This window comes from Gasterosteus aculeatus, chromosome 18, assembly GCF_964276395.1.
Source record: "Gasterosteus aculeatus chromosome 18, fGasAcu3.hap1.1, whole genome shotgun sequence".
Taxonomy (NCBI): domain Eukaryota; kingdom Metazoa; phylum Chordata; class Actinopteri; order Perciformes; family Gasterosteidae; genus Gasterosteus; species Gasterosteus aculeatus.
The window spans coordinates 10,759,738-10,784,256 of NC_135706.1; the positions used below are offsets into that span (position 1 = coordinate 10,759,738).

Here is a 24,519-nt window from a genome sequence, read left to right on the forward strand (position 1 = left end):
CTTTTTTGAACATCATAACCCTGCTTTCACGTTATTTCTGGAATATATATTTTATTGAGTGATGAATCAGCAAATGATTAGCTATTTTATACATTTTGTATGCATATACATTACAGCAATTAGGCAATTAGAGTGCATGAACTGACTAAAATACATGTACACAATTAGGAGATGATTAATAATCAATACTAGAGAGTAACAAGTACAAAAGGAAAACAAAGAAAATGGTTAACATCCTGTCTTGTGAAGTTGAATGCAACAGATGTTTTATGAACTGCCCCTTACGATGTAGAGATAGCAATGGTTTGGATCTGTTGCTCATACAAACATGTTATATTACTGCAATCCAGAGTACCAAAAGTATGATTCCTGTTAAATTCATAATCCAGGAAGTGCCAAGTCTGCTCGCCGAATTGCTGTTGCGACAGGTGACATTTGGCGTTTCCATCAAGGCTCTGACCGTGCCTATTCGGCCAACTGAGAAGTACTGTGAAATAGAAAAGATGACAAAGAAATACCTTTTTGTCTATACTTGCTGGAGACATACGGAGGTCTCCAAAGTCTTTTCTAGAATAAAATCCTCTACAAAATGTATTTATACAAGAAGTAAATGCAATATCACTATTCAATTACTTACGTTTGCATCAGAGGCATACTGAATTTGTGGAAGATACTTCAGATAACTCTCCTGTGCAGCAATTGTATCCTTGTCTTCAGACATGCTGTCAGAATGATTATAAGAACTTATTAAGATGCAGCTGCTTTAGAAAAACATAGACAGTATATATGAATATATGTATGCAAGCTGTATGATTGTCAGCCAACACCGGTGCCTCCTCATCAGAAATGTATTTTGTGGACTGGATTAGGCCTCGCGGTAAGCTGGTGTTCGTAGATAGGTACCTCGTGTTTGGGTGGCTAACACAGGTGGTGATGTTGATTGCGGGGTAGTAGAGCAGGAAGGCGAGGCACATCTCATCAGTAGTTGACAACCCCATCTTAATGGGGAAAATGTAATACACGGCAGGTATTCAAGACATTAGATCCCCTTTGTACGTGTGCATAAAGGCATGACGCATGGTAAAAACCAGGCATCTAACAGTGAATAACAATAAATAGTTAAATCGTTAACATATATATTACACATGAAAACAGGGTTGTTGAGCAGCTCTAAGTGGTTTATTTTCATCATTCCACTCCGTTTCATCCTACCTTGAACTGTTCATTTGTCAAAATCCTTTGAGTCACATATTTGTCTCACTTGAACCACAGCGGTTTCATGGTGTGTGTGTGTGTGTGTGTGTGTAATGACATGAGGTTGAAAGCATTCACCCACCCTGGTGACGTTGGCGCGATCGCTGGTGCTGTAGGTGCATTCCACCACAATCTCATCACCCTGAAATGGGAGACATGAAATGTGGCGCGATGCATTACGGAGAACTTTTTAAGTGACATCGTGGGTGAGACGCAACAAACTTGTGACTTACTCGTAAAAGTACAGGCACAACATTTCGTCCCGGAGGCAATGGAAACTCACCTGCTTGATGGTCTTGATGTTTCCCAGACTGAGGGTCTCCTGCAGCTCAAAGTTGTACTCTTCGTTCAAGGCCAAGAATTCGATCTGCTCTCCGTTTCTACGGTGAAGATGGATGAAATAACTGTTTACGAGATAGTAATTACAACACTACAATGCATGTTCTGCACCAAAACATTACTCTGATCCAAACAACGCTAAGCTAATTATTTCATCTTCTCCTTTCCTCTTTGGCCTTCCATCAACGTCCGATGACATTGTGCACTCCTTCAACAGGGAAATCTTTGATTTTATTTTTTTTCCAACACTTCCACAATTGAATAATATTACCTGACTAAATGAGATCTCTTTTTTTCCTCACCTGTAATGTCCCACTCTGATTTTCCTCCCGGCCAGGTGAGTGTGCAGCATCACAGCAAACACTTGCAGGTCAGGCACAGGATTCATGAACTAGGGGTTGAAAAGTAAAAGTATTTACAAAAAAAGCCGATCAACTTATTTTTGTTTCGAAAACCATACGGAAACACAACAGACCTGAGAAAAGAGGCTTGTGTTGCACACGCCGTAGGTGTGGAATTGAGGGGCTTTCGGGGGAATGTTGTAGTGCAGAGCGCTGTGTGGCAGCATGCCAGTGGTGAGGATGCCCACATCATATTTCTTACGTTGGAGTGTATAGTGAAGCCTCAGTCCTGAGCTGTCTCTCCGACCTAAACAGGAACACACAGGAGTTTACAAATGTCGAATGTTGTTCATGGGAAAGAAAATAGTAATAATATTGTGTTGTGATAATATATTACACATTACTTATACATGACATGACTGTATACTGTGTGTTATTGTCCAGACCAAAGCCATGGCAGAGGTCCTCCATGTTGAATAAAAATGCACTGATGATATTTTTTAAATGGGAAATACCACAAATACGACAGATAACAGTCCTACTTTAATAATGAAAATAGGGCCATACGTGCGACAGTGGCCCTTGAGTGAGCCATGTCAAATCTGAGATAGATAGATAGAGTATTTACCTGCAATGTTAGTTGGATTGTTGTAGTGGATTTCCAGCCTATATAAGGTATTGCTATCTGCACCTCCAATTGGAATACCCACATCTTCTGGAAGCTCAAATACCTGACGTTTGAGGAATCAGCTCATGTCAACCGTTCCAGCTTTATACACACAGGAAACACATACAACAACATGCATGCAAGCATTCAGAGACGAGACACTCGGTCCTCACCCCTCCTCCCACTGCCCACGCAGCCACCACCCCGAAGCAGGCATCGCCCTCGTCGCCCATGTAGCACGGCCTGTCGTAGGGCTCCAGCACGAAGGAGGGGCAGCGGTAGAGCAGCATGTGGTGCACAAGGTCAGGGTTCTTAATCACTGGCTCAATCTGAGGTAAAGTAAAAAGAGATTTGGTACAGAAGGTTTCCAACAAAATGCAAAATGAAGGTAAGAATAAAGGGAAAAAGCTCATAGTTAATTTATGAATTCACTTTTCAGTCGTAGGATTATTTATTCTTCCACGGATGGGAATTATTTTCGCCGTTAATACTACAGACTTGTTTTGCATCTGAAAGCTACATTCACTCAAATGGTGAGAGTTGCAGGGTGTGTCAATCCAAAATAATATGTAAATGACTAATTTTGATTGAAGATTTCTTTGATTCAAAAAATGAATGATGATTACCTGAAATATGTGATACGGTGTATTTGGATCTAAGTTTTGAAACTTCATGATCTTGCAGTGGTAGTAGGTACGACTTTGAGGGACAGCGATCTGCAAAAGATAAAGGTGAAGATAAACGCAACACAATTCATACTTTTCTGACTGCAGGTATCAGAAGTGCTAAATATTTCAGTTGATTTCCATCCATTTCTCCAAACATTAGATAAGTTAGCTACGAGTTCGAAATCTCTATTTTCCCATAAACATGCCTTGTTTATCCTCTTCATATTTTTGTTTCCATTATTCCTACATTATCCATAGTGGCGGTGAGATAGTTGCTGTTGGTTACGGTCGCCCTGGTCACATGGTTGAGCAGGTTGAGTTCCTTGGCGCCTCTCTTGACCCCATGGTAACCGATTTCATCTGTTGTCCCGTAGGCGTAGATCAGAGTCAGGGGCTGAGTCTGTAAAGGAGATGGCCATTTGAGAATATGACATGATTCAATATAAAAGGGGCAACATGAGAAGCCTTTTTGTTGAGAGAAGTGGCGTGTCAAAACTGAATTTTTTTTTTTAATATAGACGGTTTAATGCGCTCAACTCAGACGACAAGGTTTTACACCAAATGTTGTACATCACCTCGCGTGTGAAATGCAAAAAAAGAACCTTGCGTGCCTCTTTTGTTTCCAGCATCTTCAAATCTGAGAAACACCCAACCGAATGCACGGTATTGAAGAACATTCAGGTGGACCTAACAATAGAAATCCTCTAACACTGTGGGAAAAACTAAGGAAACTTGAGCTTCACATGGAAGAGATATATCAGCTGAACAAAAGAGTCTAGAATTACAAATAATGAGCCAACACAGTGGAGGTATAACTTTAACCCTTGAGATTCAGGTTGAAGCTTCATGTTGTAAACCGACAAAGTTTAAGTAAAGTGAGGTTGAATGAGCTGATGAGGGGTGTTGGCCCATATGCAGGGCATTGTTCCCATGTAATTGAAGAGGTAACCAAGACAACCTTACATCACATTGTTCAGTCATCAACTGTTTTGGGATGAAGTTTCAAGTGGTTTGACATCAAGACACCAAGATTAACAATGTAAGGCGAGGGCATACCCGATCACAACACATATTCAGTCAAACGGTGGCAACAATACAGCTGAACACAAATTTCCACACATGCAGAACCGTAACTTTAAGAAATTGGGAGTCAGAATATCGGAGAGCCTCACAGTGATGTAGAAATCTTCGTCATTACACAACTGAATGGGCCTCTTAAAGGTCATGACGGTTTGACCCGCAGTCTCTTCCAGAGAGAGGAGAGTGTAGCTCTGCTGGTTGTCCACCAAAGGCCTCCTGTTCCCCGTGGCGTAGTAATCCTAATGGGCAAAAAGACCACAGACAAGACGTTTTCGCCTGTAATATTTAATGATGAAAACAAGAAACCGACGTCTCCCCTTGCATCTGTTGTCATCGGGCGCTGACTTACTTGGAAGTAGCTTTCGCTGGGTCCAACTCCCCCCATGACGATGTCGGACCCTGTCATTTCCTCATTCGAATTGAAGCCCAAGCCCACCCAGCCGGTCGTGTTAACCACCAGCTTGAATGTTATGGTCCCTCGCGGGTCATCAAAGCCCCACTTCAGGCACACCATATAGTTTGGGTCCAGGTACTCCATGAAGGGCAAGTTGGGGTCCGACGCCTCCGTCGCCTTCGTCCAGGCCGAGCACAGGCAGAGGAGAGGGAGCAGAGAGTACATGATGTCTCTGCCAGGTCGGGGTTCGTAGAACTGAGCTCGGCGTCTGTGGAGCTGCCAAACGCACCTCCCACCTTTCCTCTGACACACCTGTGTCCCTCGATGAATCCGGGTGATAACAGCAAAAAGTGCTCAGTCATCTTCGCATTTTGTGCTTGCGGCACAAAGAAAACTCCTATTTGTTCCACTTTGGCTGCTCTCCCAAGTGCATTTTAATGTTTTTTGATGTATTTTGTGATACTTTTAATGAAGGATTTCTCCAGAGCTGCTTTGTCTCCGGGGAAATCTGTGTTTTCACTGCCTTGGATGTGAAGATGTGAAAAGCTTAGAACTCGACTCTAGTCTTTTCATAGAATTAGACACTCATACCCTCTTTTCTGTTTCTCTTAACGAGCCGCCGACTTCACCTACTTACTGTGCCTCCCCCCCCTCGGGTCCTCTCACACCAACTCGCTCCACCGATTCCTTCGCATTGACGGACAAATGAGACCTCTCGGAGTATTTGATATATGAGGAGGCGACGAGGACGGAGCAGGAATGAAAGTCCAGTGGAGTGGAAGTTGTAAATATATTGATGACGGCCAAAAAATGAATGGTCTTCCTCTTCCTCTCCGTTAGCGTCTCTTGTATCAAACACTTCCAGGCAAAACAGTTTCACCCTACGTGAATAGTGAGAGCATTCTTTCAGATCATTGGCACTGAAAGTCACTGTTGAACTTGTGCAGGCCTTTGGCACTCATATTCTGGTACACTACGCCTTCCGTTTCGTTGTGTTTACAGCACTCAGCTTTAACAGAAAACGTCACCTGCTTTCAAAGCAATAGTTGAATTGCTTTCATATTTCCAACTGCTTTAACTTTTAAATACATACATTGAAATGCATAGTGGAATTTCCAACTCAAACAAGGCCGAAAGGCGAAGTGATCTGAAAGGGTGAAGCGTGCTTGAACCGGCCAGCCAGAAAGCTGTTTTAACTGAAATATTAATATTTTGAGACATTCTAACTTGCTAATCAAAAACAGTGACGAATCACGGACCTCTTGTTAATATCGTACATTAGTAATGCACGTTGAGCCCAGCAGAGGCCGACTTCTTCATAACAAATGACCTCAGGTTCCCTGATGAGGAGGCGCGCGGAGCCAGCTGTGAGGTGACGACAGCACAGCAGCAGCTGCTTTCACATCAGAACAACACACCGGAAACTCCGAAGATGTTCTTCAACACAGACTCTTTTGGGGATATTAAGATATTCATGTTAACCAAAAAAAAAAAATGATAATAAATAAATAATATAATAATACTAAAAATAATGACGACGAGTTAAAGTTTAGCATGCTTATTATAATTATAGTTATATATATATAGTTTTCCCGCCATTTAATCGATTATATTATATTTTTTTCTGAATTCACATTATTCGTATTGCCATCACTTTTACCGTCCTTTATTCGTATTTTTTTTTTAATTTCTTTAAAAAAAATTAATTAATTGCCCGTTGCACCCTTTTTTAGTGTGAGCCTTGGGCGCACTTTATTTTGGCATTAACGAGCCGTGCCGTGCCGTGCCGGGGAGCCGGGGACCACCTTTCCGGTCTGACTGCGCCGTTGCAGGTCCCTCCCTCCTTCTTGTCAGCGGTTCAAACTTGAAGTCAAACCCGATCGAACTTGAATCAACTCCTTCGGTCTTCTCGCGGGGACCTTTTTTGTGTCGTTGTTGTTGTTGTGTCGTTGTTGTTGTTTTGGCAGGAATGTGCTGAAGCTCGCGAGCTTCCTGTCCTCTTCTGCACTTTCGGTCTCCGCTTCTTCAGTTGCGAAAAGCCGCGGGAGGAAATGTCCAGTTGAGGATCGGGAAAACGCTCGCGAACCGCAGGCCCTGGTGTTTGTAATGATTGATCAAGGCCTCGATAATGGCGCTGAAGGTAAGTCCCCCTGCGCTTTTTTGCGCTGTTCTTTAGCGTCAAACGGGCTGTATCCCCCCCACTGATCCCTGACAGCTGGATGTTTTGGACTATTAACGCGGTCACAGTTGTAGTGTCTCGTATTCGCTTCTCGGGGCGCAGTTCACTCGGTGCGCTACATTTTACAACTAGAAAACTGTTTAATAATCAGCTTGAGAAGCGTCGAACGGGCGCTTACTACACATTTGTTTTGCGGCGAATTAGTTTCCCTGCTTAACACGGAAAATGTGGCTCATTAAAGAAAGTGTCTTGTGACATTTTACTACCTTTTCCACTGCGGGTCATTTCTGCCCCGCGGAATGCTGGGAAATGTAGTCTTTAGCGTGTGTGCACGGCGGGGAGCGTTCCGTAAAGTACGTATAGGATTGATTTTTACATGTTTAACATCTGATACAATGAGTAAAGTAAAATGTTTTGAATTATGATATATTTGTTAGAGTTACGGTTTGTATTGATCGTAAGTTTAATGTCTGTATGAGTTTTACTAATCTAATAACAGGAAATGAGTGGGTGGGTTTTAAGCTAATTTTCATTACAATCCTGTTCGTGGTACTAGATTCCCATCCTTGAAAGTTAAACATCCCCTCCAAACAACAATTACAGAAATAGTATAAGCATCTAGTCTCCAGAATTTATGGATACGCAAATAATATGCCGATGCTTGTAAAACCTGTTTTTTCCAGGGAAAAACTGTCAAAGGTCAAACTTGCATGTTTATTTTTTTTTAAATAACATAGCAATCCACATCATGCGATCAAGCTTGGAGGCTCATCTTTTACCCAAGAAGACTAAACAGAAACAAAGCGCTTTGAATACAAATGATAACTGAGACTTCTGTAGCTCCTGTTCCAAAACATTATCCAGCTTCATCGAGTCCTTGAAGGTGGCTGGCTGACTCCAACATAGCTCTCTGATTAAATAGCCTTCGGGTTACAGCTCACTAGTTGATGAACACGTCAGCTAGATGCTCTGTGAAGGTGATGCTGTTTTTAACAGCACGTGACACGTTGACTTTGGAACTGACAATCCAAGTGAATTTGCATGTTCAAACATATGAAAATAAACAAGGTCTGAAGTCATTTCGAATATGTTTTCACACTATTGCTCACCTGTGGCACCCACCTGCTGCTGTGACATGTGTGCCGACCTGTAGATGTGGGTCAGTGTGAGAAGACCGGTCACCTGATGGGGCTGGCCATGTTTTCGGTTGATACTAGCGACTGATTAAAAGTCAGCGCAACGTGCGCAGAAGAACCAGTCGGGCCTGTTTCACCACATCCTAATTTAAGTCCACAAAGAGTCATGATCCTGAGGGCAATATTGGGTGCGTTGGTATAAGAGCGTAGATACACAGATGTGTGTTCATTCGATGTTCCTCAAACACAAAGTGAATCGTGTGTGTTCTTTCTTGACTGTTTTTAGGCACACGCTTTATATGACTTCCTCGCCGAGGCTGGAAACAACGAGTTGTCAGTGAAAGAAGGAGAGACACTCACTATCACCAATCGGGTAAATATTTACCATACAAATGTATTTGTGTGTGTGTGTGTGTGTGTATAATATATATATATATATATATATATATATATATATATATATCCCCTGCACAAGGGTGCAGAAACCCACTGCTGCATTTAGTTGTCTTCATCGTTTTGACGCGTGTGTGTTTTTTTTTTTGGAAAATTGGTTTTGGATCAATGTAGTTTTTCTTTGTTTGTCACACTGATGGAAGGAAAATCAGAAATGTCCTTTTTGAAGTACTGATATCATCTGCCATAGCACTTGCGGATCTTACAGCTGTAATAAAAAAAAAAAAAAGAAAATCCTCTACGATTCCTATCTCAAACCCACAGACTTATACAGGCCCAACTCACGTGATCCCAGGCTGAGCACAAACAAGGAGCGTCCCAAACGCACACAGGGGAAGGGAAAAGCGTAAACATGAGGTCATTACAGCCACTCGACAACAGTTCAAAGGTCACTTGCTGTGTGCTGAGCTTCAAAATCGGTTTCATAGCGATCAGGAACTAATATGTTTTCTTCTCTAAATAAACTGACTGTGGAGGAATTTGTCCCGGGAACTTTCGGTGTGTTTACAGATTCTTGGGAAATCTGGTTTTTGTCCCCTACGTGAATTACACAGAGCGAACGTTACACAGCGACATGTTTTAATACGTATTGCTGCAGCAGCAGCGTTCAAGGTAACCTCATAACTTCCAGCATTGTGTCCTTGCATAGAAAAGGCTCCAAATAAAATGCCGTAGAAGCAGAAATCCTGTAATGTGGCGGTTATTGTGCAGCGATGCTCTTCATCACATCCTCTGACTTCCTTTTTTGGGAAGTGGGGCTTCTCCCCTCAGCGGGCTTGTTCATGGCGGTCGGCAGTTTACATTTTGTGTTTCGGTCTGACTCCATTCCAGAGTATCGGAGGCGGCTGGATCGAAGCACAGAACTCCAGAGGGGAGGTTGGACTGGTGCCAGAAGACTACATCGAGGTAAGAAACGGCCTCCTGGTCTCTGCGATTGATGAGAATGTGAATCTGCCATTGAGCAAAGTTGTACCATTTCAACCTGTCAAGACTTCTATCTGTTAGACATGTTTAAAGTGGAGGATCGCCTTCCTCTTTGACTGCTTACTGAAATCACAACAGGATGTGCCTTCTCCAGAGTTTTGCTGATTAGGGTGTTTGTGCGCGTGCATGTGCGTGTGCGTGCACAGTTGCTCTGACCTCATCTTGACTCCCTCTGAAGACACGGGGGGAGGTTTGATTGGAAGTGAGCTTTCTGGAGTCTGTGAACAGCTCGGGCTCACTCCAAACCAGCACCTCTGCAACATCTGACAAAGCAGTGTCTGTGCAGCTGCACGAGAGCGATTGATACCATCCGTCCGCCTTGCAGACACGCTCACATGGACGCGTTTGTCTGACCTAACGTTACCTCCACAGCTGCCCCGAGACTGTTTAGATTGTTTTCCAAATAATATTGGGGGGGGGACAAAAACAGTTGACGATTGCCCTTACGTAACATCTAATGAAAAACATCAGGACACATTTCTCAATAAACCGCTGTCTGTTTCCGTGCACGCTACTGGCAAAAGGAACTACAGAAATAGCCAGAAGAATTGACTAGTGTTTTCATTATGACCAGCTGATGTTGTCACACTTTGGACACACTGAGAAATGAACGCTGATCACAGAAGAATGTGTCTGTAAAAGTCATTAAATCATTCTGGAATCTCTGCAGCTGTAATGGGACCGTGTTTTTCTTTTTATCTTTTCATCTGTAGTTTGGAAAGCAGTTGCCATCGTTCCCGGGAGCTGCAGCCCCTCCTCCAAGTGTAGGAAATGTTGCCTCTCCAGACTTGTCCATCTTTGATTCCTATGCTCCTGCAGCGTCTGCGCCTGCACAATACCAGGTAATGCTCCCACCTGATGCATTTTTTCTTTTTCTTTTTTGGCTACACGCTGGCAGAAAGTCTGAGTCGTAGGGGAACTTACAACCTAAACCGCTCTAAATTCAGCAGCTTAAACCCGCGCTGGAGGAGTGAGCGTGGGCGTAAACCTACAAAGTTCTCACAGTGAGAGTACTATGATCCTGTTGATCCACTCTGAAAGTACGTGTGATGGGCTGATGTAGAATGAAAAATCAGAAAGCAGAAGTGAGTGATGACAGAATCTCGTTGAGGACCCCCGTAGCCTGCGTGATCCCTGCAGATGCAGAAGTGAGAGCGGCTGCCGAGGAAGATATAAGCTGTGGTCCGACTCCAGTCAGATAGAACCAAGAGGAAACCCACTCGGGGAAATTGTTTGTATTTGCCAGGCAGGAAGTGCCAGCATACTGCTGGATCAGTAGAATTTTGGGCACGGTTGGTGGTTGAGTCCAAGCAGGAAATGTGTCAGCCATTATCCCTCATGCTCCACCCCCCCCCCCCCCCCCCTCTCTCTCTCGCCTTCTTTTTTTCACCCACTCACACAAACGCCATCCACATCCAGCATCGCTTTAACCCATCCCATGCTGTGAGTGTAAGCCTCCCCTGGTGGCGCTTTGTGATGATGTCACCTTCTTCTCCCTTCAAGGTGGATGCTGGGGCCTTAAGTCCCCAGCCAGGCACCCCCGACACCCCAGTTTCCCCCTACCTTTCGTCCCCCGATGAGGTAACCGCCACGTAGGGGTGGCGGATGAGACCAAGTCCTGCTCCCTCCCTCTCAGATTGGTCTGCGTTGGCAAATCCCCCCCCCCCCACACCTAATCCTAGTGCCTGCAAAGAGCATGATCTCACCGTCTCCTTGCACATTGCACTCTTACGTCACCAATCGACTCCCACACCTTTTAATCTCAGTTGTATCAATCAGCACTACGAACGGAACCGTAAGAGCTCGAAGATCACGCACATAATTGACCCGCGGTGACGCTGATAAATCATCGGACCAGTGCACAAACCGCTACTCCCAAGACGATCAGAACCTCGTTAATGATTCCGCCATATTGACAACTGTATAGAATGTTCTTGATTTCTCTACAGTGAAGGCGATGCTAAAATTGGGGGGGAAATGATGTCGTTGCCGAGTTTTAGTCCTCGTTGCACCGCGGAGCTTTTTGTCATGGCAGCAATTGTTCCGTATGTTCCTGGCTAAGCGATCGTCTAAAGTGATGATTAGCATCAGGCTCACTGCAACCTACATGAAGCACACACTCGATGGCATGTTGTAGTGTGTAGTTGGAGTATGTTGGCACTGCAAACACAGCATGCAGTTGTATTTTTAATTTGGAAGTACTGTAGAAGTAGTTGTGTGTATGGATGGACATGAGGATGGTATTGTTTTTGGGTGAGTGCTTATATCCATAATGGAGGCAAGTGTTTTCAAATAGGCAGCATTTTGTATTTTTATATTTCTAGTCCCTGCATGTGTTCAGCAGCATTTACAAACTACACTCCTCACAAATCCCCTGAGGTCAGCATCCTGGGTTTGAAAACGCATGTTGCTCATCAATCAGACTGGACTGGACTCCCCACACTTCACCTGTCCTCCTTTTTTCGTTCCCTCACGTTTCCACTCTCCCGTTTGCTGCAGGCCAGTAACGGTAACGACCCCTGGTCCGTGTGGAACTCGGACCCGTCGGGGGGCTCCAACAATAACTGGGCGTCCAATCCGGAGGGAACCCAGACTGGGAGCGCCGCGTCCCAGGGCCACCCTCAGGCTTACCAGGGTCCAGGTAAGAACGGCTCCTCCGTGGTGGCCTATGCCTCATATTAGTCCGTCTAGGGGCTTCTGCTTTCTCTTCGAGTTGTTATGCGTCTTCCGCCAAACCTTCCGCAGGGTATTTTTAAGTATCTTAGTATCTAAATCCTCAAAACAGCGGTTACACTCTACATCGTGATGACATCCAGGCACTGCTTAGTGTTTGCAAACATTTTGCTTTTAAACTGTGATCCTTGGGACAAGATAGAATATAAACCTGCAGTGGATGATGTTTGCGAAGCTGTGCAGGCTTGCACTTAATTTCAGCAAACAAGCAAAGACCCCAATAATAATAATAAGCAAGCGCTTGGAACGTCGTGCTGCAACACAGTTAGTAGCAGATGGGGTTTGCGACATAGAAGAATCAGAGAGAGACAAATGTTTATTCTCAGCACAGAGTACCATTTCCTGACCTGATACCAAGGGAAATGCCTCCAGGATAGACCGCCCCCCCCCCCCCCTCCCTGTTTGGAGCTCCAGGTTGTCTGTCCAGTTCTTTAAAGATTTGCAGGCGACTCCCAGATGTGGCTCAGTGTTCTTTCTCTGGCCAGTCCCTCCACGGAGACAGGACAATCGAGTCATGAATCCGTCTTTAGCAGACTGGAAAACTTCACTCATGAGTCAGAAGGACAAATTACTTCTTAACTCTCCAGTTGTTATTGTAAAAATAGACCTAGAGAAATGAACGGCACGGAGAAGAATTAACAGACTTTTCCTTTCTTTCCCTCCTGCCAAAGACATCTACCCGTATCCTTACCTTATCGATTACACAGGTATCTCACGCGTTTGCCCGGTTTCCTAAGTTTTGTGTGTGTGTGTGTGGACGGCCTGCCAATAAGTACCACCAAATGGCTTTATGAAATGACGTAATGTCTGGAAAGCATGTGTGTGTGTGCGCAGCCAAATTCTTAATCTTAATATTAAAGCACTTCTCTATATAACAATGTAACACTATTAACTTGTGATGTGCCAGATGTGGCGGGCTTAGGTTCGACCTCCGATACGCGCAGCTTTATTTATGAAATTATTCACTAAATGGTTTGTACCTCTCTGCTGGGAAACCGTCAGTGCCAGGGGAGCTATTTGTTTACCCACAGCTTTCTCTATTTCTATTTTTGCAATAGGGGAAGTCAAAAGGTCATCTGATCCCTCCCAATTACTGGTATGTCTAGTGTCTCTAGGCCTGTTCTAATTTGGTCTTTGTCAGCAGCTGGGGGTCGACTATACAGGTTTAGTTTGTTGGCTTTGGGTCCCACCTCGTAGGTTCTATGTTGCCTCTAATTTCTATGATTTTTGGTAGCAGAATGGAGTCGCAGGTATTTTTATGTTGTCGTTTGAGCAGTTTTTCCTTTTCCATCTTAAATGTTTCTCTCTTGATAGCTGCCGTTTTTGCAATTACTTTTCCTCTCATAACTCCTTCTGGGCTTTTTAGAGCAGATGTAATCATTTTTAAATTCAAATTATTTAATTTTTTTTAAGATACAAATTGAGAACTGGTTCTCATTTAGCACCACGTTCTAATTGTTGGCTGTATATTTATCTTAGCTGTACTTAAAGATGCAAGAAATTAATTATTTAAATGTGTTTATTGAATACTTTTTACCAAACGTACCTGAATCAAAGTGTAATGTTTGCTACTCATTTGTTTTAAATAAGGGTGGAAATGTTGTGCGTGTGCTAATAAGTTTGATGGCGGTCCGTGTTGCAGAAATGAAGTTTCCCTGATCACTAATAAGCGCCTGCTGCATGCTCTCAAACTTATTACGTTAACAGATCCCACCATTACATGTACTTAAAGCCATCATTTTTAGACTCTTGATGCAACATGTAGTTGTCTGCCTGTCCACCACAACAGTGATCCATGATGGAAACAATTAAGAATCTGTTTGATCACAGCAAGTGATTCTTTTAAAGTCCCTCCATGCTGTTCATTGATAAAATGGAGCGGAAGCTGCTTTAGAGTCATTTAATGTTCTGCAGGAGCTTTTTTCAGCTCCCGCACAATCACACACTTCACAGCAGGCTGCTGAACACGGGAAGTGTTCTTTCTCCGCGCATTAAAACCCAGCCGCGTGTGCATGTATCTGCTCCCAGGAGCCGATTGTGACGAGTGGGATGACGAGTGGGACGATTCCACTGGAGGTTACCCCGAGTCGGAGTCCGGCGAGGGCGGCGCCATGCAGAGGGGAGGAGCTCATGCGCCGTCAATGAAAATCTCCCTCAACAAGTACGACTTAATAGAGCAGGAGGTTTGAGTTCAGCGGAACAGTGTGGCTGGTTCTAATATCTAATGCAAACCTCTCTTCGAGCAGGTTTCCTGGGTTCTCCAAGTCTGGTCCAGAGCTCTACCTCTTATGCAAGCAGCCCGCTAAGGGCAAAGAGAAGCTCACCATCTACGTAGGTCCCATCTAAATATCCATACAAATATGTTGTATGCCATAAATTGCTGATTAGCAGGTTCTTAAAACGTGTGTTGAATGCTCAGATGGGAGAAGTTGGCCCGGTGTGGTCTTACCCAGAAACTCAGCTCGACTGCGTGGTGGCTGATCCCAAGAAGGGCTCGAAGCTGTACGGCCTCAAGAGCTACATCGAGTACCAAATCACACCCAACGTAAGTGTCTGAATCCTTTCCGTGTCCTATTCAGTAAAAATGAGTATGATAGAATGAGGTGCTAAACCAAACCTGCGGTCCTTCGCAGACCACCAACCGACCGGTCAACCACCGATACAAGCACTTTGATTGGCTGTATGAGAGGCTCCTCGACAAGTTCGGGTCGGCCATCCCCATCCCGTCTTTACCAGACAAGCAGGTGACAGGTCAGTTTGACCGACAAGCAAGAAGAGATGAACGTCGCTGAAGGTGCCATGAAATACAGAATACTTTTGTGTTGCAGGGCGATTCGAGGAGGAGTTCATTAAGATGCGGATGGAGCGGTTGCAGGGCTGGATGACCAGAATGTGCAGACACCCCATCGTTTCCTGCAGCGACGTATTCCAGATCTTCCTCAGCTACAAGGATGAGAAGGTGGGCCATTGCCCCTCTGCTTACCCTCTAAAGGATTCAAACGTATTTTACTACAATTACTTGTACTGCTTGATTTAAAATGAGTAATTGGTACAGGACTGGAAGACGGGAAAGAGAAAGGCAGAGAAGGACGAGACCGTGGGCGTGATGATCTTCACCACAATAGAGCCTGAAGCTGCGGACCTGGATCCCGTGGAAGTGTGAGTTTCATCCGACTTTACCCTCAAGCACTGCAAAAGACGTGTGTCTTTAAAAACAATTCCTCCCGTCCCCCCCCTCCCCCCAGCGAGCAGAAATGTGAGCAGTTCAGCAGGTTCACCAAAGCCATGGACGACGGCGTGAAGGAAATCCTCACAGTGGGCAACGAGCACTGGAAGAGATGCACAGGCCGTACGTACACACGGGAAGCTACACACGCATGTTTTACCACACGCACGCTGCACCCTCCGTCTCTGAACTGTAATCACTGTTTAGATTAATGCGCGGTTTCGTGTTTTGTCAACTGAAGACGGATCCATTCACACAGCGTGCGCCGGTCTTCACGTTCCGTCTCTTTCCCCTCCGCAGCGCTGCCGAAGGAGTACCAGAGGATCGGCAAAGCCTTCCAGAACCTCTCCTCTGTCTTCAACAGCAGCGGATACCAAGGTGCAATTGCGGCTTTCGGTGACACCTTCCACGCGGAAGTCTGTTCCTCAACAAGTTGGCACAAGTCGGATGCTGTTATGAAACGGTGGTGACATATTTGAACCCCTTACAGGCGAGTCCACCCTGACGGATGCCATGACGGCAGCAGGCAAGACGTATGAGGAAATCGCTCAGATGGTGGCCGAGCAGGTAGGTGCTGCTCTTTACAAATCCTTTGTGTACGTCATGTGTTTTTTTTAAATTTATTGTCAAAGGACCTTTTCTTTCTTCTCTTTCCTGCCTTGACATGAAATGAAGAAGTGTTTATCACTTGTATGGCAGCGGAGCAAAACTAAAAGGTCTTCGTCTCCTCAAAAGTCGCAGAGTTTATTTTGGACCTTTTTTATCTACCACATTGTTCAGTGTTCACTCTCTCGATAGTCGTTCAATCTCTACGGACATCCTGGTTGGCTAATGACCCCTTTAACCTGACGTCCTGCCTGCCGTGTCTGTCTCTCTAAAGGACAACTTATGTCTAGTGTTTCCCAACTGTTGTTTTCGTCCTTCTACTTGTGGCTTCTCTGACTGCTGATTTCGGTGTTTCGGTGTGTAATAAAATCAAACTTGGGCCTTTTTTGATATCCATGCAGCTTCCAGAGGGAGGATTAATGTGGTAAGCAATTGACTGTGGAATTGTTTCCCTTTGCTTTAGCTGTGCCTGTCATGACGTTTGCAGGGAAGCAGCGACGCGTCTTCAACGCTTCGCTGTTACATTTGTTGTTACATGTTACATTTTTCTTTCCTTTGTCTTTTTTGCCTCCATCAGTTGACCTTTGCTCCCTTTTACAGCCCAAGAAAGACCTCCACTTTGTCATGGAGACCAACAATGAATATAAGGGTCTCCTCGGATGCTTCCCTGACACCATTGGAGTCCATAAGGTACACAGGGAATAGTTACAAACGTGTTTATTGGTTTCATTTATAGACTCTGAACTTGTTTTCATGGCTTTTAGTGTTTTTGACGAAGTAGAGAAACTGGTTGAACACATCACCTCTGAAACCATCTTGTCTTTTCTCCCGCAGGCGGCCATAGAGAAGGTGAAGGAGGGAGACAAGCTTGTGGTTGCCGGTAAAATTTCCCCTCATGACAAAGTCACGATGGCTAAACGCGTCAGCACGATGTCGTACTCATTACAAGGTGACACACGCTCAGAAACATTGAAGCGGTGCAGTTTAATTGTATCACGACATTTGATTTTCGGTTCTCCCCCCGCTTGTGTCCCACAGCTGAGATGAACCACTTCCATAGCAACCGTATCTACGACTACAACAGGGTCATGCAGTTGTACTTGGAAGAGCAGGTTAAATTTTACGAGACGGTAAAGTATTTTTTTTATTTTTTATCGACCATTCATCAGAGTAAAGGGGAGTCTAACTGTGTGTCCCTTTTTGTTGCCTTCTTACCTGTGGAGCCGTTGCGTGAGTGCTCAGCGGCCTCTGACGCCAGTTTTTCTTCTTTTCAATCTACAGATTGCTGCAAAGCTGCGACAAGCACACAGTCAGTTCACTACTATGTGAGAGCAACGATGTCAAGTAGGAGACGAGAAACCAGATTTAACATCCGAATTATTCTTCCTTTACACCGCGATATTTTCCCTCCCTTTAAATAATTTAAACATTACATCTCGCTTTCATTCGCTCTGGCCTTCCATCTCTTCCAACAGTACCGGCTCACAGCGTTTCTTTGGTCCAGTTGATGAACATGTGCACCAGCTGAAAGCTCGCGTGTCACACCCTCCCTTTCCTGCGAGACAGGAAGTTGAAACCACGAATGGCACATTACATTTGAGTTCCTCTAACGTGATGCATGTAAAGAAGAGTTTTTTACACATGCTGCAGACACCGTGACGTTGTGATGGAGTTACACTAAAAAACCCAAAGCTGCCCCCCCCCCCCCCCCCCCCCCCATCTGTCTGAGCTTTATTTCCTATTCCTCAGCCAATATTTGAATTTTCTTTCCGCCTCTCATAAGTTAACATTTCAGAGGGTCCTAACACATTTTGTTAAGGCAGTGCATTTCTTTTAAGGACCCATGGAGTCATGAAAGAGCTGTCAAAGACGGTGTGTGTCCTCTGTATGTCCACTAGTGGCAGTCCAGAGCCGCTTTTCCTCCCGAACTTCCTCAAAGAGCTGACAGGAAACTAGAAATGGTTGACTTAGCTGTCCCCAGGGCTGCGGACCACGACACTGCAGTTTACGTAGTGCCAGAAAGTGGCGAAAAGGCTACCCATGTAGGGGTCGATTCTTTTACGCGTTGCACCGTAAAGGCAGAAGTCAGTGGTTTTGATGCATTCCTTCCTCTCCCACACAGCTCTCCTGAAGAATATTTGTCCTTTTCTTTTTGACCAGATTACGGTGTTTTATATGAAGACAGAGGCTCACGTCATGTGTGCAGTTTGCTTTTTACCACCTAGATTTCCAAATTGTCTCTAATCTTGTTCACTCTGTTTTCTTATCACTTAATACATAGAATATATATATATCTATCTATGTTTATTTTCCATCAGGTGTTTCTTGTCTTTGAGATACTATTTTATGTATAGTAGTATATGAGATGCAGTGTAACTCAAAGAGAAGCAAAAATCCAGTTTGATTTATTAAACAATGATTTTTACTCATTGGCAGTTTGTTTCTTTATGTGTGTGTGTGTGATTGTGTGATTTCTTTGGAAAACACACAATCTGGTTCTGCACATCGCTCAGATTGCAACACACTACGCTCTCTGACTCACTCACAGTAAAGCCCTTATTCGCTGCTGCAGATCCTCGCGTAGCGATGCATGGGAATGAGTCGGCGGCCTGTGCCAATGGTCAAAGAGTGTTTTTGTGCAGTTCGTAGTAGAGGAAGTGAAAGGGCCCTTTTACACCATATATTCAGATCGGGGCCACCATCAGGTGCAGCTGGATGTGGAGGCGATAAAAGACATTCTAACACATGTCTAGTGTAGTTTTAAGGGTTCGTTGGAGCTCGCAGCAGTCATTTTAGTAGTTTAATGTTTATTGTACAATCCATACAGAACGTATACACAGTCTTCATATAGCACATCTCGCTCCTCGCCCTGTAATGTGAGACTGTAGCGCTCATCAATGGGATATTATCTAACATAATAGTGTTCTGAATAAAACCTTTTTAATTTCAACAAAGATTTTACACAATGGATTAATCTCTAATCCAAAATGAATGACATTGGGTTATAGTGAAATTATAAATATGCAATAAGCAAACACCAAATGCAGATGAATCATTAAATAGTTTCGTGTGATCTTCCTGCCAGTTGCAAATGCCTTCTGGGAGCCGCTTAACTACTATGTCAACACTTCAAAACAAATGTCGGATTGCTAATAGGGTGTTAGCGTATAAAGCTAAAAGTACAAAACGGAGGTAAAAAAAAATGGAACAGCTTTCTTCCCTTGTGGTGGAGTGAAAAATGAACTTCGTCGGAACGTCGAGCATGCCGGTCATATCTGCACGCACAGAGGTTCAGAAATACCAGGGGCGAGGTCGTCGTTGACATTAAGCGGCGTTCAATTCCTCCTCCGTGACCTCGGGCAACAAAAAAACACGCTGCATGTCGTCATGACTACGGTGTCCCCACCAGAGACCCCCCCCCCCCCCCACCACCACCACGGCGTCATGGCGTCAAATGGCTTCGAAACGAGCGCGGTCGGATCATCATGCTGACCTTGCGAAGGGAGTAGTAGTCCGAGTCCCTCCACGAGTACCAAACGATCCCGTCGGGGCCCAGCGGCCCCCGGCCTTTGGGGGTGTAACGGCCTCCCTGCGGGGTCATTGAACAGAGGTCGTGAACGCCATCTTGAATCTCAGAAGCATCGCGGCTCGAGGCCGCCCGGTGTGCACTCACCCTGTAGTAGACGCCGTTGAGGTTGGCGTAGAAGCACTGGTTGTACCACCATCCGCCGTGGGAGATCTCGGCGCAGATGTTGCCGCTGTCCGGCGTGCTGAAGCCCTGCTTGTCGTGGTACCAGCTGAACGAGTCCTTCGCCGTCCCGCTGAAGCCGGACACGCGGAGACGGTACCGGTGCTCCTCGTCGCCCACGCTGCAAACACACAAACACAAGCAGAAGAACACCGGGTGAAGATTGTTGCGCGTGTTTCGCGACGACACACACACACACACAGGTTCGCGGGCGTGACCCCCGACCTGAAGCTCTGGTAGAGGGCGTGTTTGTGCACGTTGCTCCAGTCCTCCAGGTCGACGCGGAGGCTGTAGTCTCCCTGGGTGCTCAGGACGTGGATGTGATTGTTGCCCAACCAGAACTCGGAGTGCAGGTCCCCAAAACCGTCCCTGTAGTCCCTCCAGCTGCGGTCGAAGCTCAAGGAGCCGTCGGCGCGCCGCTGGATCACAGTCCAGCCTCCGCCTGAGGCCAAAAGAAGGTTTGTCAGTGAGGGGAGATCACAGGAGCAACCCCCGGGAACTCGAGGAAAACGTCTAGGCCTGCCCTTCTGACCTCGTGCATGCTACTGACCATCCGTGTCCATGTCACAGTAGACCTCCACTGGCACGCCGGCACGCGACGGCACCACCGTGTAGAGACCTGACCTCCTCACTCCGTTGTAGTAGATGGAGGCGCAGTCTATGGGACAGTTCCTCACACTATCTGAGGGAGGGAAAAGGCGAGACAGGAGTCGAGGAGGAGTGAAATCCATAAAGGTGGGCTTTGCGCCCTCTGCTGGCGGACAGTGGCACAGAGGTTGGAGAGCGTACCTGAGCGCAGAGCTTCTTGGGCGCTCATCAACGGGTTGGGACGGGGGACGTTGACCAAGCACCCGGGGCTTTTTTTTACATCATCCACCAAAACAGTCAGATTATGGAGGTGGTTCTAAACAGAAATGCAGTGAAATGGCGAAACTGTAAAGAAAATGTCACCTGAGAGGGAAACGGCACAATGCACATGATAGGTTTACCTGGAGGTCAAGAATCAGGGTACTCTGAAGGTGCAGCAGGGTGGTGGCTTCAGCGTAGTGATGCTCCAGCTCATGCAAACGCTGCTCCAAAGAGGTATTTAAGTGGTTCCTCTCTTCACTCTGACACCGTAAATCACACACGCATGCTCACAAACAAGATCGTAGGCGATAACTGTATTCTGTGAAAGAAATCATTTATAATTATACGTTTTTTCTTCTTCTTAGCAGCCACTGGGGAGCTCCAAAAGGGACCAGCCCTCTCTCATAAACCCTCTCTATTCCTAGCCTGAAGATAGAGGATAACGCTAACTCCCATTACCACCAGCCCTGGTGCCAAGTCCCCGGCCCTCTTCCCATGTACGACACATGGAACCCTCTCCGACATCCACCTTTGGCAGCCGACCCGTCCAGCTGAACGTTTGTATAGGCTCACTGCCTGAGACGCATGAGGCAGCACGTGGAAGAGTAGGAGGCTAATCCTGTTAGCGACTAAGGTCAAGGACATGTTGGGGGCAGAGGGGGGGGGGCAGCTTCATGACCAGACGCTACAGTCCAGAACTGCACTCAACTAATGTGTTTCCTGTATGAAAATGTGGCACAGGCAAGTGTTTTTTTTAGTTTATTTTACCCGAGACGCACCGAACAATCTGTATTCAGAGAACACGAAACACAAACTGGGAATGTCCATTCCTTCCTTTCAAGTGAGTAGGGAATAGGAACGTCTTTCTTTCATCCAATAATCATGTCTTGTCTATGTCTGAATTGCCTTTCAACTCTGACGGAGCAAATACAGAAAAGTATGTAATAACTAACAAGACTCTGGCGCTGAAAAGCCAAATTGAATGTGACCCTCACACACGTGCGTAAGAAAGGGATAAGTTCACTTTTCCCGATGAGCAGAAAGTCCTGCCACCTGTCGGGTCTGTAAAAAGGAGCAGACACATCCGCTGAGCTGCAGGTGGACTAAAGCGAGCCCTCAAAGCGGTTGAAAGGATTGGTGCCGATAGTTGACCCCTGCTCAGCTAAGTCAATATGGAGATCTCACCTGCAGCTCGAGGACATGGATGCGGTGCCGGTGGTTCCTCAGCTCCCTCTGCAGCCCGGAGATGATCTCCTTCAGCGCCGCGATCTGCTGCTTCCTCGCCTCGTTCTGGTGCAGCCAGTAAGAAACCTCGTCCGTGCAGCGAAACATATCGGGGCATTTCTGCTCGTCCAGCTGAGGCAGTGTGGCCACCAGCCGACACATCCCGTCCTCCATCACCTGTTGGGGGACGGACAACTCATATCGGTTAATAAATAATACGACTCCTGCTCCTGTGCTGATGCAATCATGACATGTTATCACAGTGTATCTTTACTGTTTGTTCTGTGATAGATTTCCATCTGATAATATGTATATCTCATATATAGGTGTATATATAAGGGCTTTTTAGGGCAAAAAAAAGCTTCATTTTAAGTTGTTGTCACTAAAATGTGATTTTTCAGAAAGTTTACTTAAGCTTGATGTCGTGATATTATATTGCATATAAATGACAAGCCCCTTTCTACAATATTAACACAGAGGAGCTATCTAAAGACATCCATCCGAACGGCAAACCTTTATTTTATTCACACTTGAAATATAAACCCAAACAGTGAAATATACGTATTTCTGGCAGAGAACGATATTCAAACAGGCCCAGCTCAGTGAGTACCTGGTTGGTGTACCCCCCGCACTGGGACCCCCCGCCGTTGCGCTGAGCGGCGGTGGTGGTGGTGGGGGGGGTCAGGTCGTCTGCTTTGGCCTCCGGGAGCAACACGATGAGGATGCACAGAGCAGAGCAGGCGCCCCAGCCGGGGGGGTTGTTCAAGGACAGTAGAGACATCGCTGCCGCCTCCGGTTAGTCCGTCCCTGCCTTGTCAGAGTAAGCGAGGACGAGACACAGGAGTGCGTGCTTCACCATGTGAGGCTCTGCTGGCTCCCCCTTCAGGGGAGAGACACCGAGAGAGTCAGTGTTTTCATCCTCCCACGGAAGAGAGACGTCTTAATTCACTGAGCCAGACGAGACGCATTTCCACGCAGAGAGTTACACACATTCGTGTCACTGATAGGACGTGAGATTAAGTTAAAAGGAAGGTCATCTCCCACATTACGGCAGAAGGTCCTCGGGTAACTCACTAAACACACAGAACTTAACGGTGTGTAACAGTAGATGTGTCGTCACTTTTTAAATCTTGCTCAATGACCCAAACACGCACAGACGTATCATGAAAAATGCAGCATGCACTTAACTGTCTCTCTTGGAGGAGATGTAGTAAATGGTTACGTACTCACCCTTGTTACAGACCCCCCACTACCCCATTTCGGACCCATTTCAGGCCGAGGGGTTGTCTCCATTTTCTTCTTCTCTGTCCCTAAATGTCCTGTTGTGACGATGTGTCTCTCCCTCACTGCGCCTCATGCTGTCCTTCTCAGTGTACACACCCTAAAGCCGTAATCCACCTCTAAGAGGATTCACAACGACCAAGGGACGGAGGGAGGCAGATAAGTAGGCAATTGATAATAAATGGTCGGTCGGAGAGACGCAAGGGAAAAATTATGCTTTCTCTTCTTTCTTAAAACAAACACAAATGAGCTTTACATGAAAAGCTTTGGCACTATGTTCTGTTTTGTATTTGATGGTTGCATAGGCCTTTTTTTAAAATCTCAATGAAAAATATTAAGAATAACATAATTGACTTGATAAAAGGTTGGAAGATTGCCAGGTTCAGAAAGAAAGGACTAGAGTGTTAGCATAGCATTTGAATTGATTACACAAAGACGACATGCATCAGCAAAATGCCCGCACACATCAGCCCCTACAGTAAATAAGCATCACCTGCAGGCACAATAATCCTGCTCAAAGCCAGTCGTAATGAAGGCTGATGTGAACGGGAGCATCAGGGGTGCTGATCCTATTACAGCAGCCAAGCTGCTCTTTACATCTTTATACTCTCTGCTATGTGTCAGCATGCGCGCTCTCCCTTCCCTTAGAGTAAAAAACGAGCTGATGTGCTTTTCAACGGACTTTTAGAAATTCCCCAAAATGCTTTTCCTCAACCAGCCTTCTGCACTGAGAATGCACATCAATTGTAAACATTTCCGGGGGGGCAACACTCGCGATCTCAAAGAGGCTTTGACCAAAAAAAATATAGAGCAGCCTGTTACTTTCTCACACAGAAGACAGAGCGGTGCGTCACCCGGGCCGATGCGTTGCTGTTATCTGCTGCATCTGAGAGACGCCTGCAAGGCCACAGGGAGGCACCATGTGACAGCTCCTTCCCTGCTCGCCCTCAGGGAAGATGAGCGCAAGGGTTAACAGAATCACAAGAGGGGCTGCTGCTGATCTGTGACAGTTAAGACCGGGAGGTGTTCATGAAGTGATGAGCAGAGTGACTTAAAACGGGATCTCGGGAACCCGGTTCACAATTCCAGGTTGATGCGTAAAGTGTGAATGGTAAAGACATTGAAAGTCCTTTTTCCATCCAGCTCTCTGCTCCTGACTGACGACGCTGGGCGGCACGTCGACAGGCCGACTGCCCGCATCGCATGCCCCCATGCAGGGTGAAAGAACTGCAGCTGTTAGTTACTCTGGAGGCTCAGAGCAACACGAAACCTTCCTCTCACGCTAAATGTATTCACGAATGAATATGCACGTGCACATGTATAGGTTTATGTGCGTGCGCGTCAAAGAGAGAGATCA

At 45.8% G+C, this 24,519-nt stretch overlaps 3 protein-coding genes across 9 annotated transcripts; 1 reads left to right on the top strand and 2 right to left on the bottom strand.

The window, feature by feature from the left end:
• Positions 1-31: 31 nt before the first annotated feature.
• Positions 32-5,081, bottom strand: LOC120808029 (DBH-like monooxygenase protein 2 homolog). Its single transcript, XM_040160589.2, has 13 exons — positions 4,699-5,081; positions 4,442-4,588; positions 3,517-3,669; positions 3,228-3,317; positions 2,775-2,930; positions 2,563-2,665; positions 2,069-2,241; positions 1,896-1,984; positions 1,538-1,634; positions 1,337-1,396; positions 904-998; positions 638-722; positions 32-487 (listed from the first exon to the last, which is right to left on the bottom strand). Exons 1-13 carry the CDS (start codon positions 4,966-4,968, stop codon positions 332-334), a joined length of 1,674 nt encoding a protein of 557 aa, XP_040016523.2. The 5' UTR covers positions 4,969-5,081; the 3' UTR covers positions 32-331.
• A 1,158-nt stretch (positions 5,082-6,239) lies between these two features.
• Positions 6,240-18,489, top strand: snx9b (sorting nexin 9b). Of its 6 annotated transcripts, XM_078093194.1 has the most exons (20): positions 6,244-6,883; positions 8,345-8,431; positions 9,343-9,417; positions 10,209-10,337; positions 10,999-11,076; positions 11,995-12,136; positions 12,900-12,935; positions 14,257-14,389; positions 14,475-14,559; positions 14,648-14,773; positions 14,862-14,979; positions 15,057-15,187; positions 15,284-15,387; positions 15,474-15,577; positions 15,755-15,832; positions 15,945-16,021; positions 16,661-16,750; positions 16,895-17,009; positions 17,099-17,190; positions 17,342-18,489. In XM_078093194.1, exons 1-20 carry the CDS (start codon positions 6,872-6,874, stop codon positions 17,387-17,389), a joined length of 1,860 nt encoding a protein of 619 aa, XP_077949320.1. In that variant the 5' UTR covers positions 6,244-6,871; the 3' UTR covers positions 17,390-18,489. The 6 variants fall into 6 exon arrangements, with proteins under 6 accessions (XP_040016521.2, XP_077949320.1, XP_040016520.2 ...); XM_040160586.2 differs by lacking the exon at positions 12,900-12,935; XM_078093195.1 differs by lacking the exon at positions 10,999-11,076.
• A 361-nt stretch (positions 18,490-18,850) lies between these two features.
• LOC120808030 (techylectin-5B) lies at positions 18,851-23,277 on the bottom strand. Of its 2 annotated transcripts, none has more exons than XM_040160590.2 (9): positions 23,112-23,277; positions 22,492-22,761; positions 21,843-22,058; positions 20,798-20,917; positions 20,598-20,712; positions 20,359-20,490; positions 20,034-20,250; positions 19,734-19,929; positions 18,851-19,649 (listed from the first exon to the last, which is right to left on the bottom strand). In XM_040160590.2, the coding sequence occupies exons 2-9, from the start codon at positions 22,660-22,662 to the stop codon at positions 19,503-19,505; spliced, it is 1,314 nt and encodes a 437-aa protein (XP_040016524.2). In that variant the 5' UTR covers positions 22,663-22,761; positions 23,112-23,277; the 3' UTR covers positions 18,851-19,502. The 2 variants fall into 2 exon arrangements, with proteins under 2 accessions (XP_040016524.2, XP_040016525.2); XM_040160591.2 differs by having other exon boundaries at positions 22,492-22,748; positions 23,112-23,263.
• Between the last annotated feature and the right edge of the window lie 1,242 nt (positions 23,278-24,519).

Coding starts and splice junctions, on each gene's coding strand:
- LOC120808029 (XM_040160589.2), bottom strand. CDS start 4,968: ATGTACTCTCTGCTCCCTCTCCTCTGCCTGTGCTCGGCCTGGACGAAG. Junction 4,589..4,698: donor CCAGCGAAAGCTACTTCCAA/GTAAGTCAGCGC, acceptor TTTGCCCATTAG/GATTACTACGCCACGGGGAA. Junction 2,931..3,227: donor CACCGTATCACATATTTCAG/GTAATCATCATT, acceptor ACTTTACCTCAG/ATTGAGCCAGTGATTAAGAA.
- snx9b (XM_078093194.1), top strand. Junction 12,137..12,899: donor TCAGGCTTACCAGGGTCCAG/GTAAGAACGGCT, acceptor CTCCTGCCAAAG/ACATCTACCCGTATCCTTAC. Junction 14,390..14,474: donor ATGAAAATCTCCCTCAACAA/GTACGACTTAAT, acceptor CTCTTCGAGCAG/GTTTCCTGGGTTCTCCAAGT.
- LOC120808030 (XM_040160590.2), bottom strand. CDS start 22,662: ATGTCTCTACTGTCCTTGAACAACCCCCCCGGCTGGGGCGCCTGCTCT. Junction 22,059..22,491: donor GCGGGGGGTACACCAACCAG/GTACTCACTGAG, acceptor GTCCCCCAACAG/GTGATGGAGGACGGGATGTG. Junction 19,650..19,733: donor TCAACGGCGTCTACTACAGG/GTGAGTGCACAC, acceptor ATGACCCCGCAG/GGAGGCCGTTACACCCCCAA.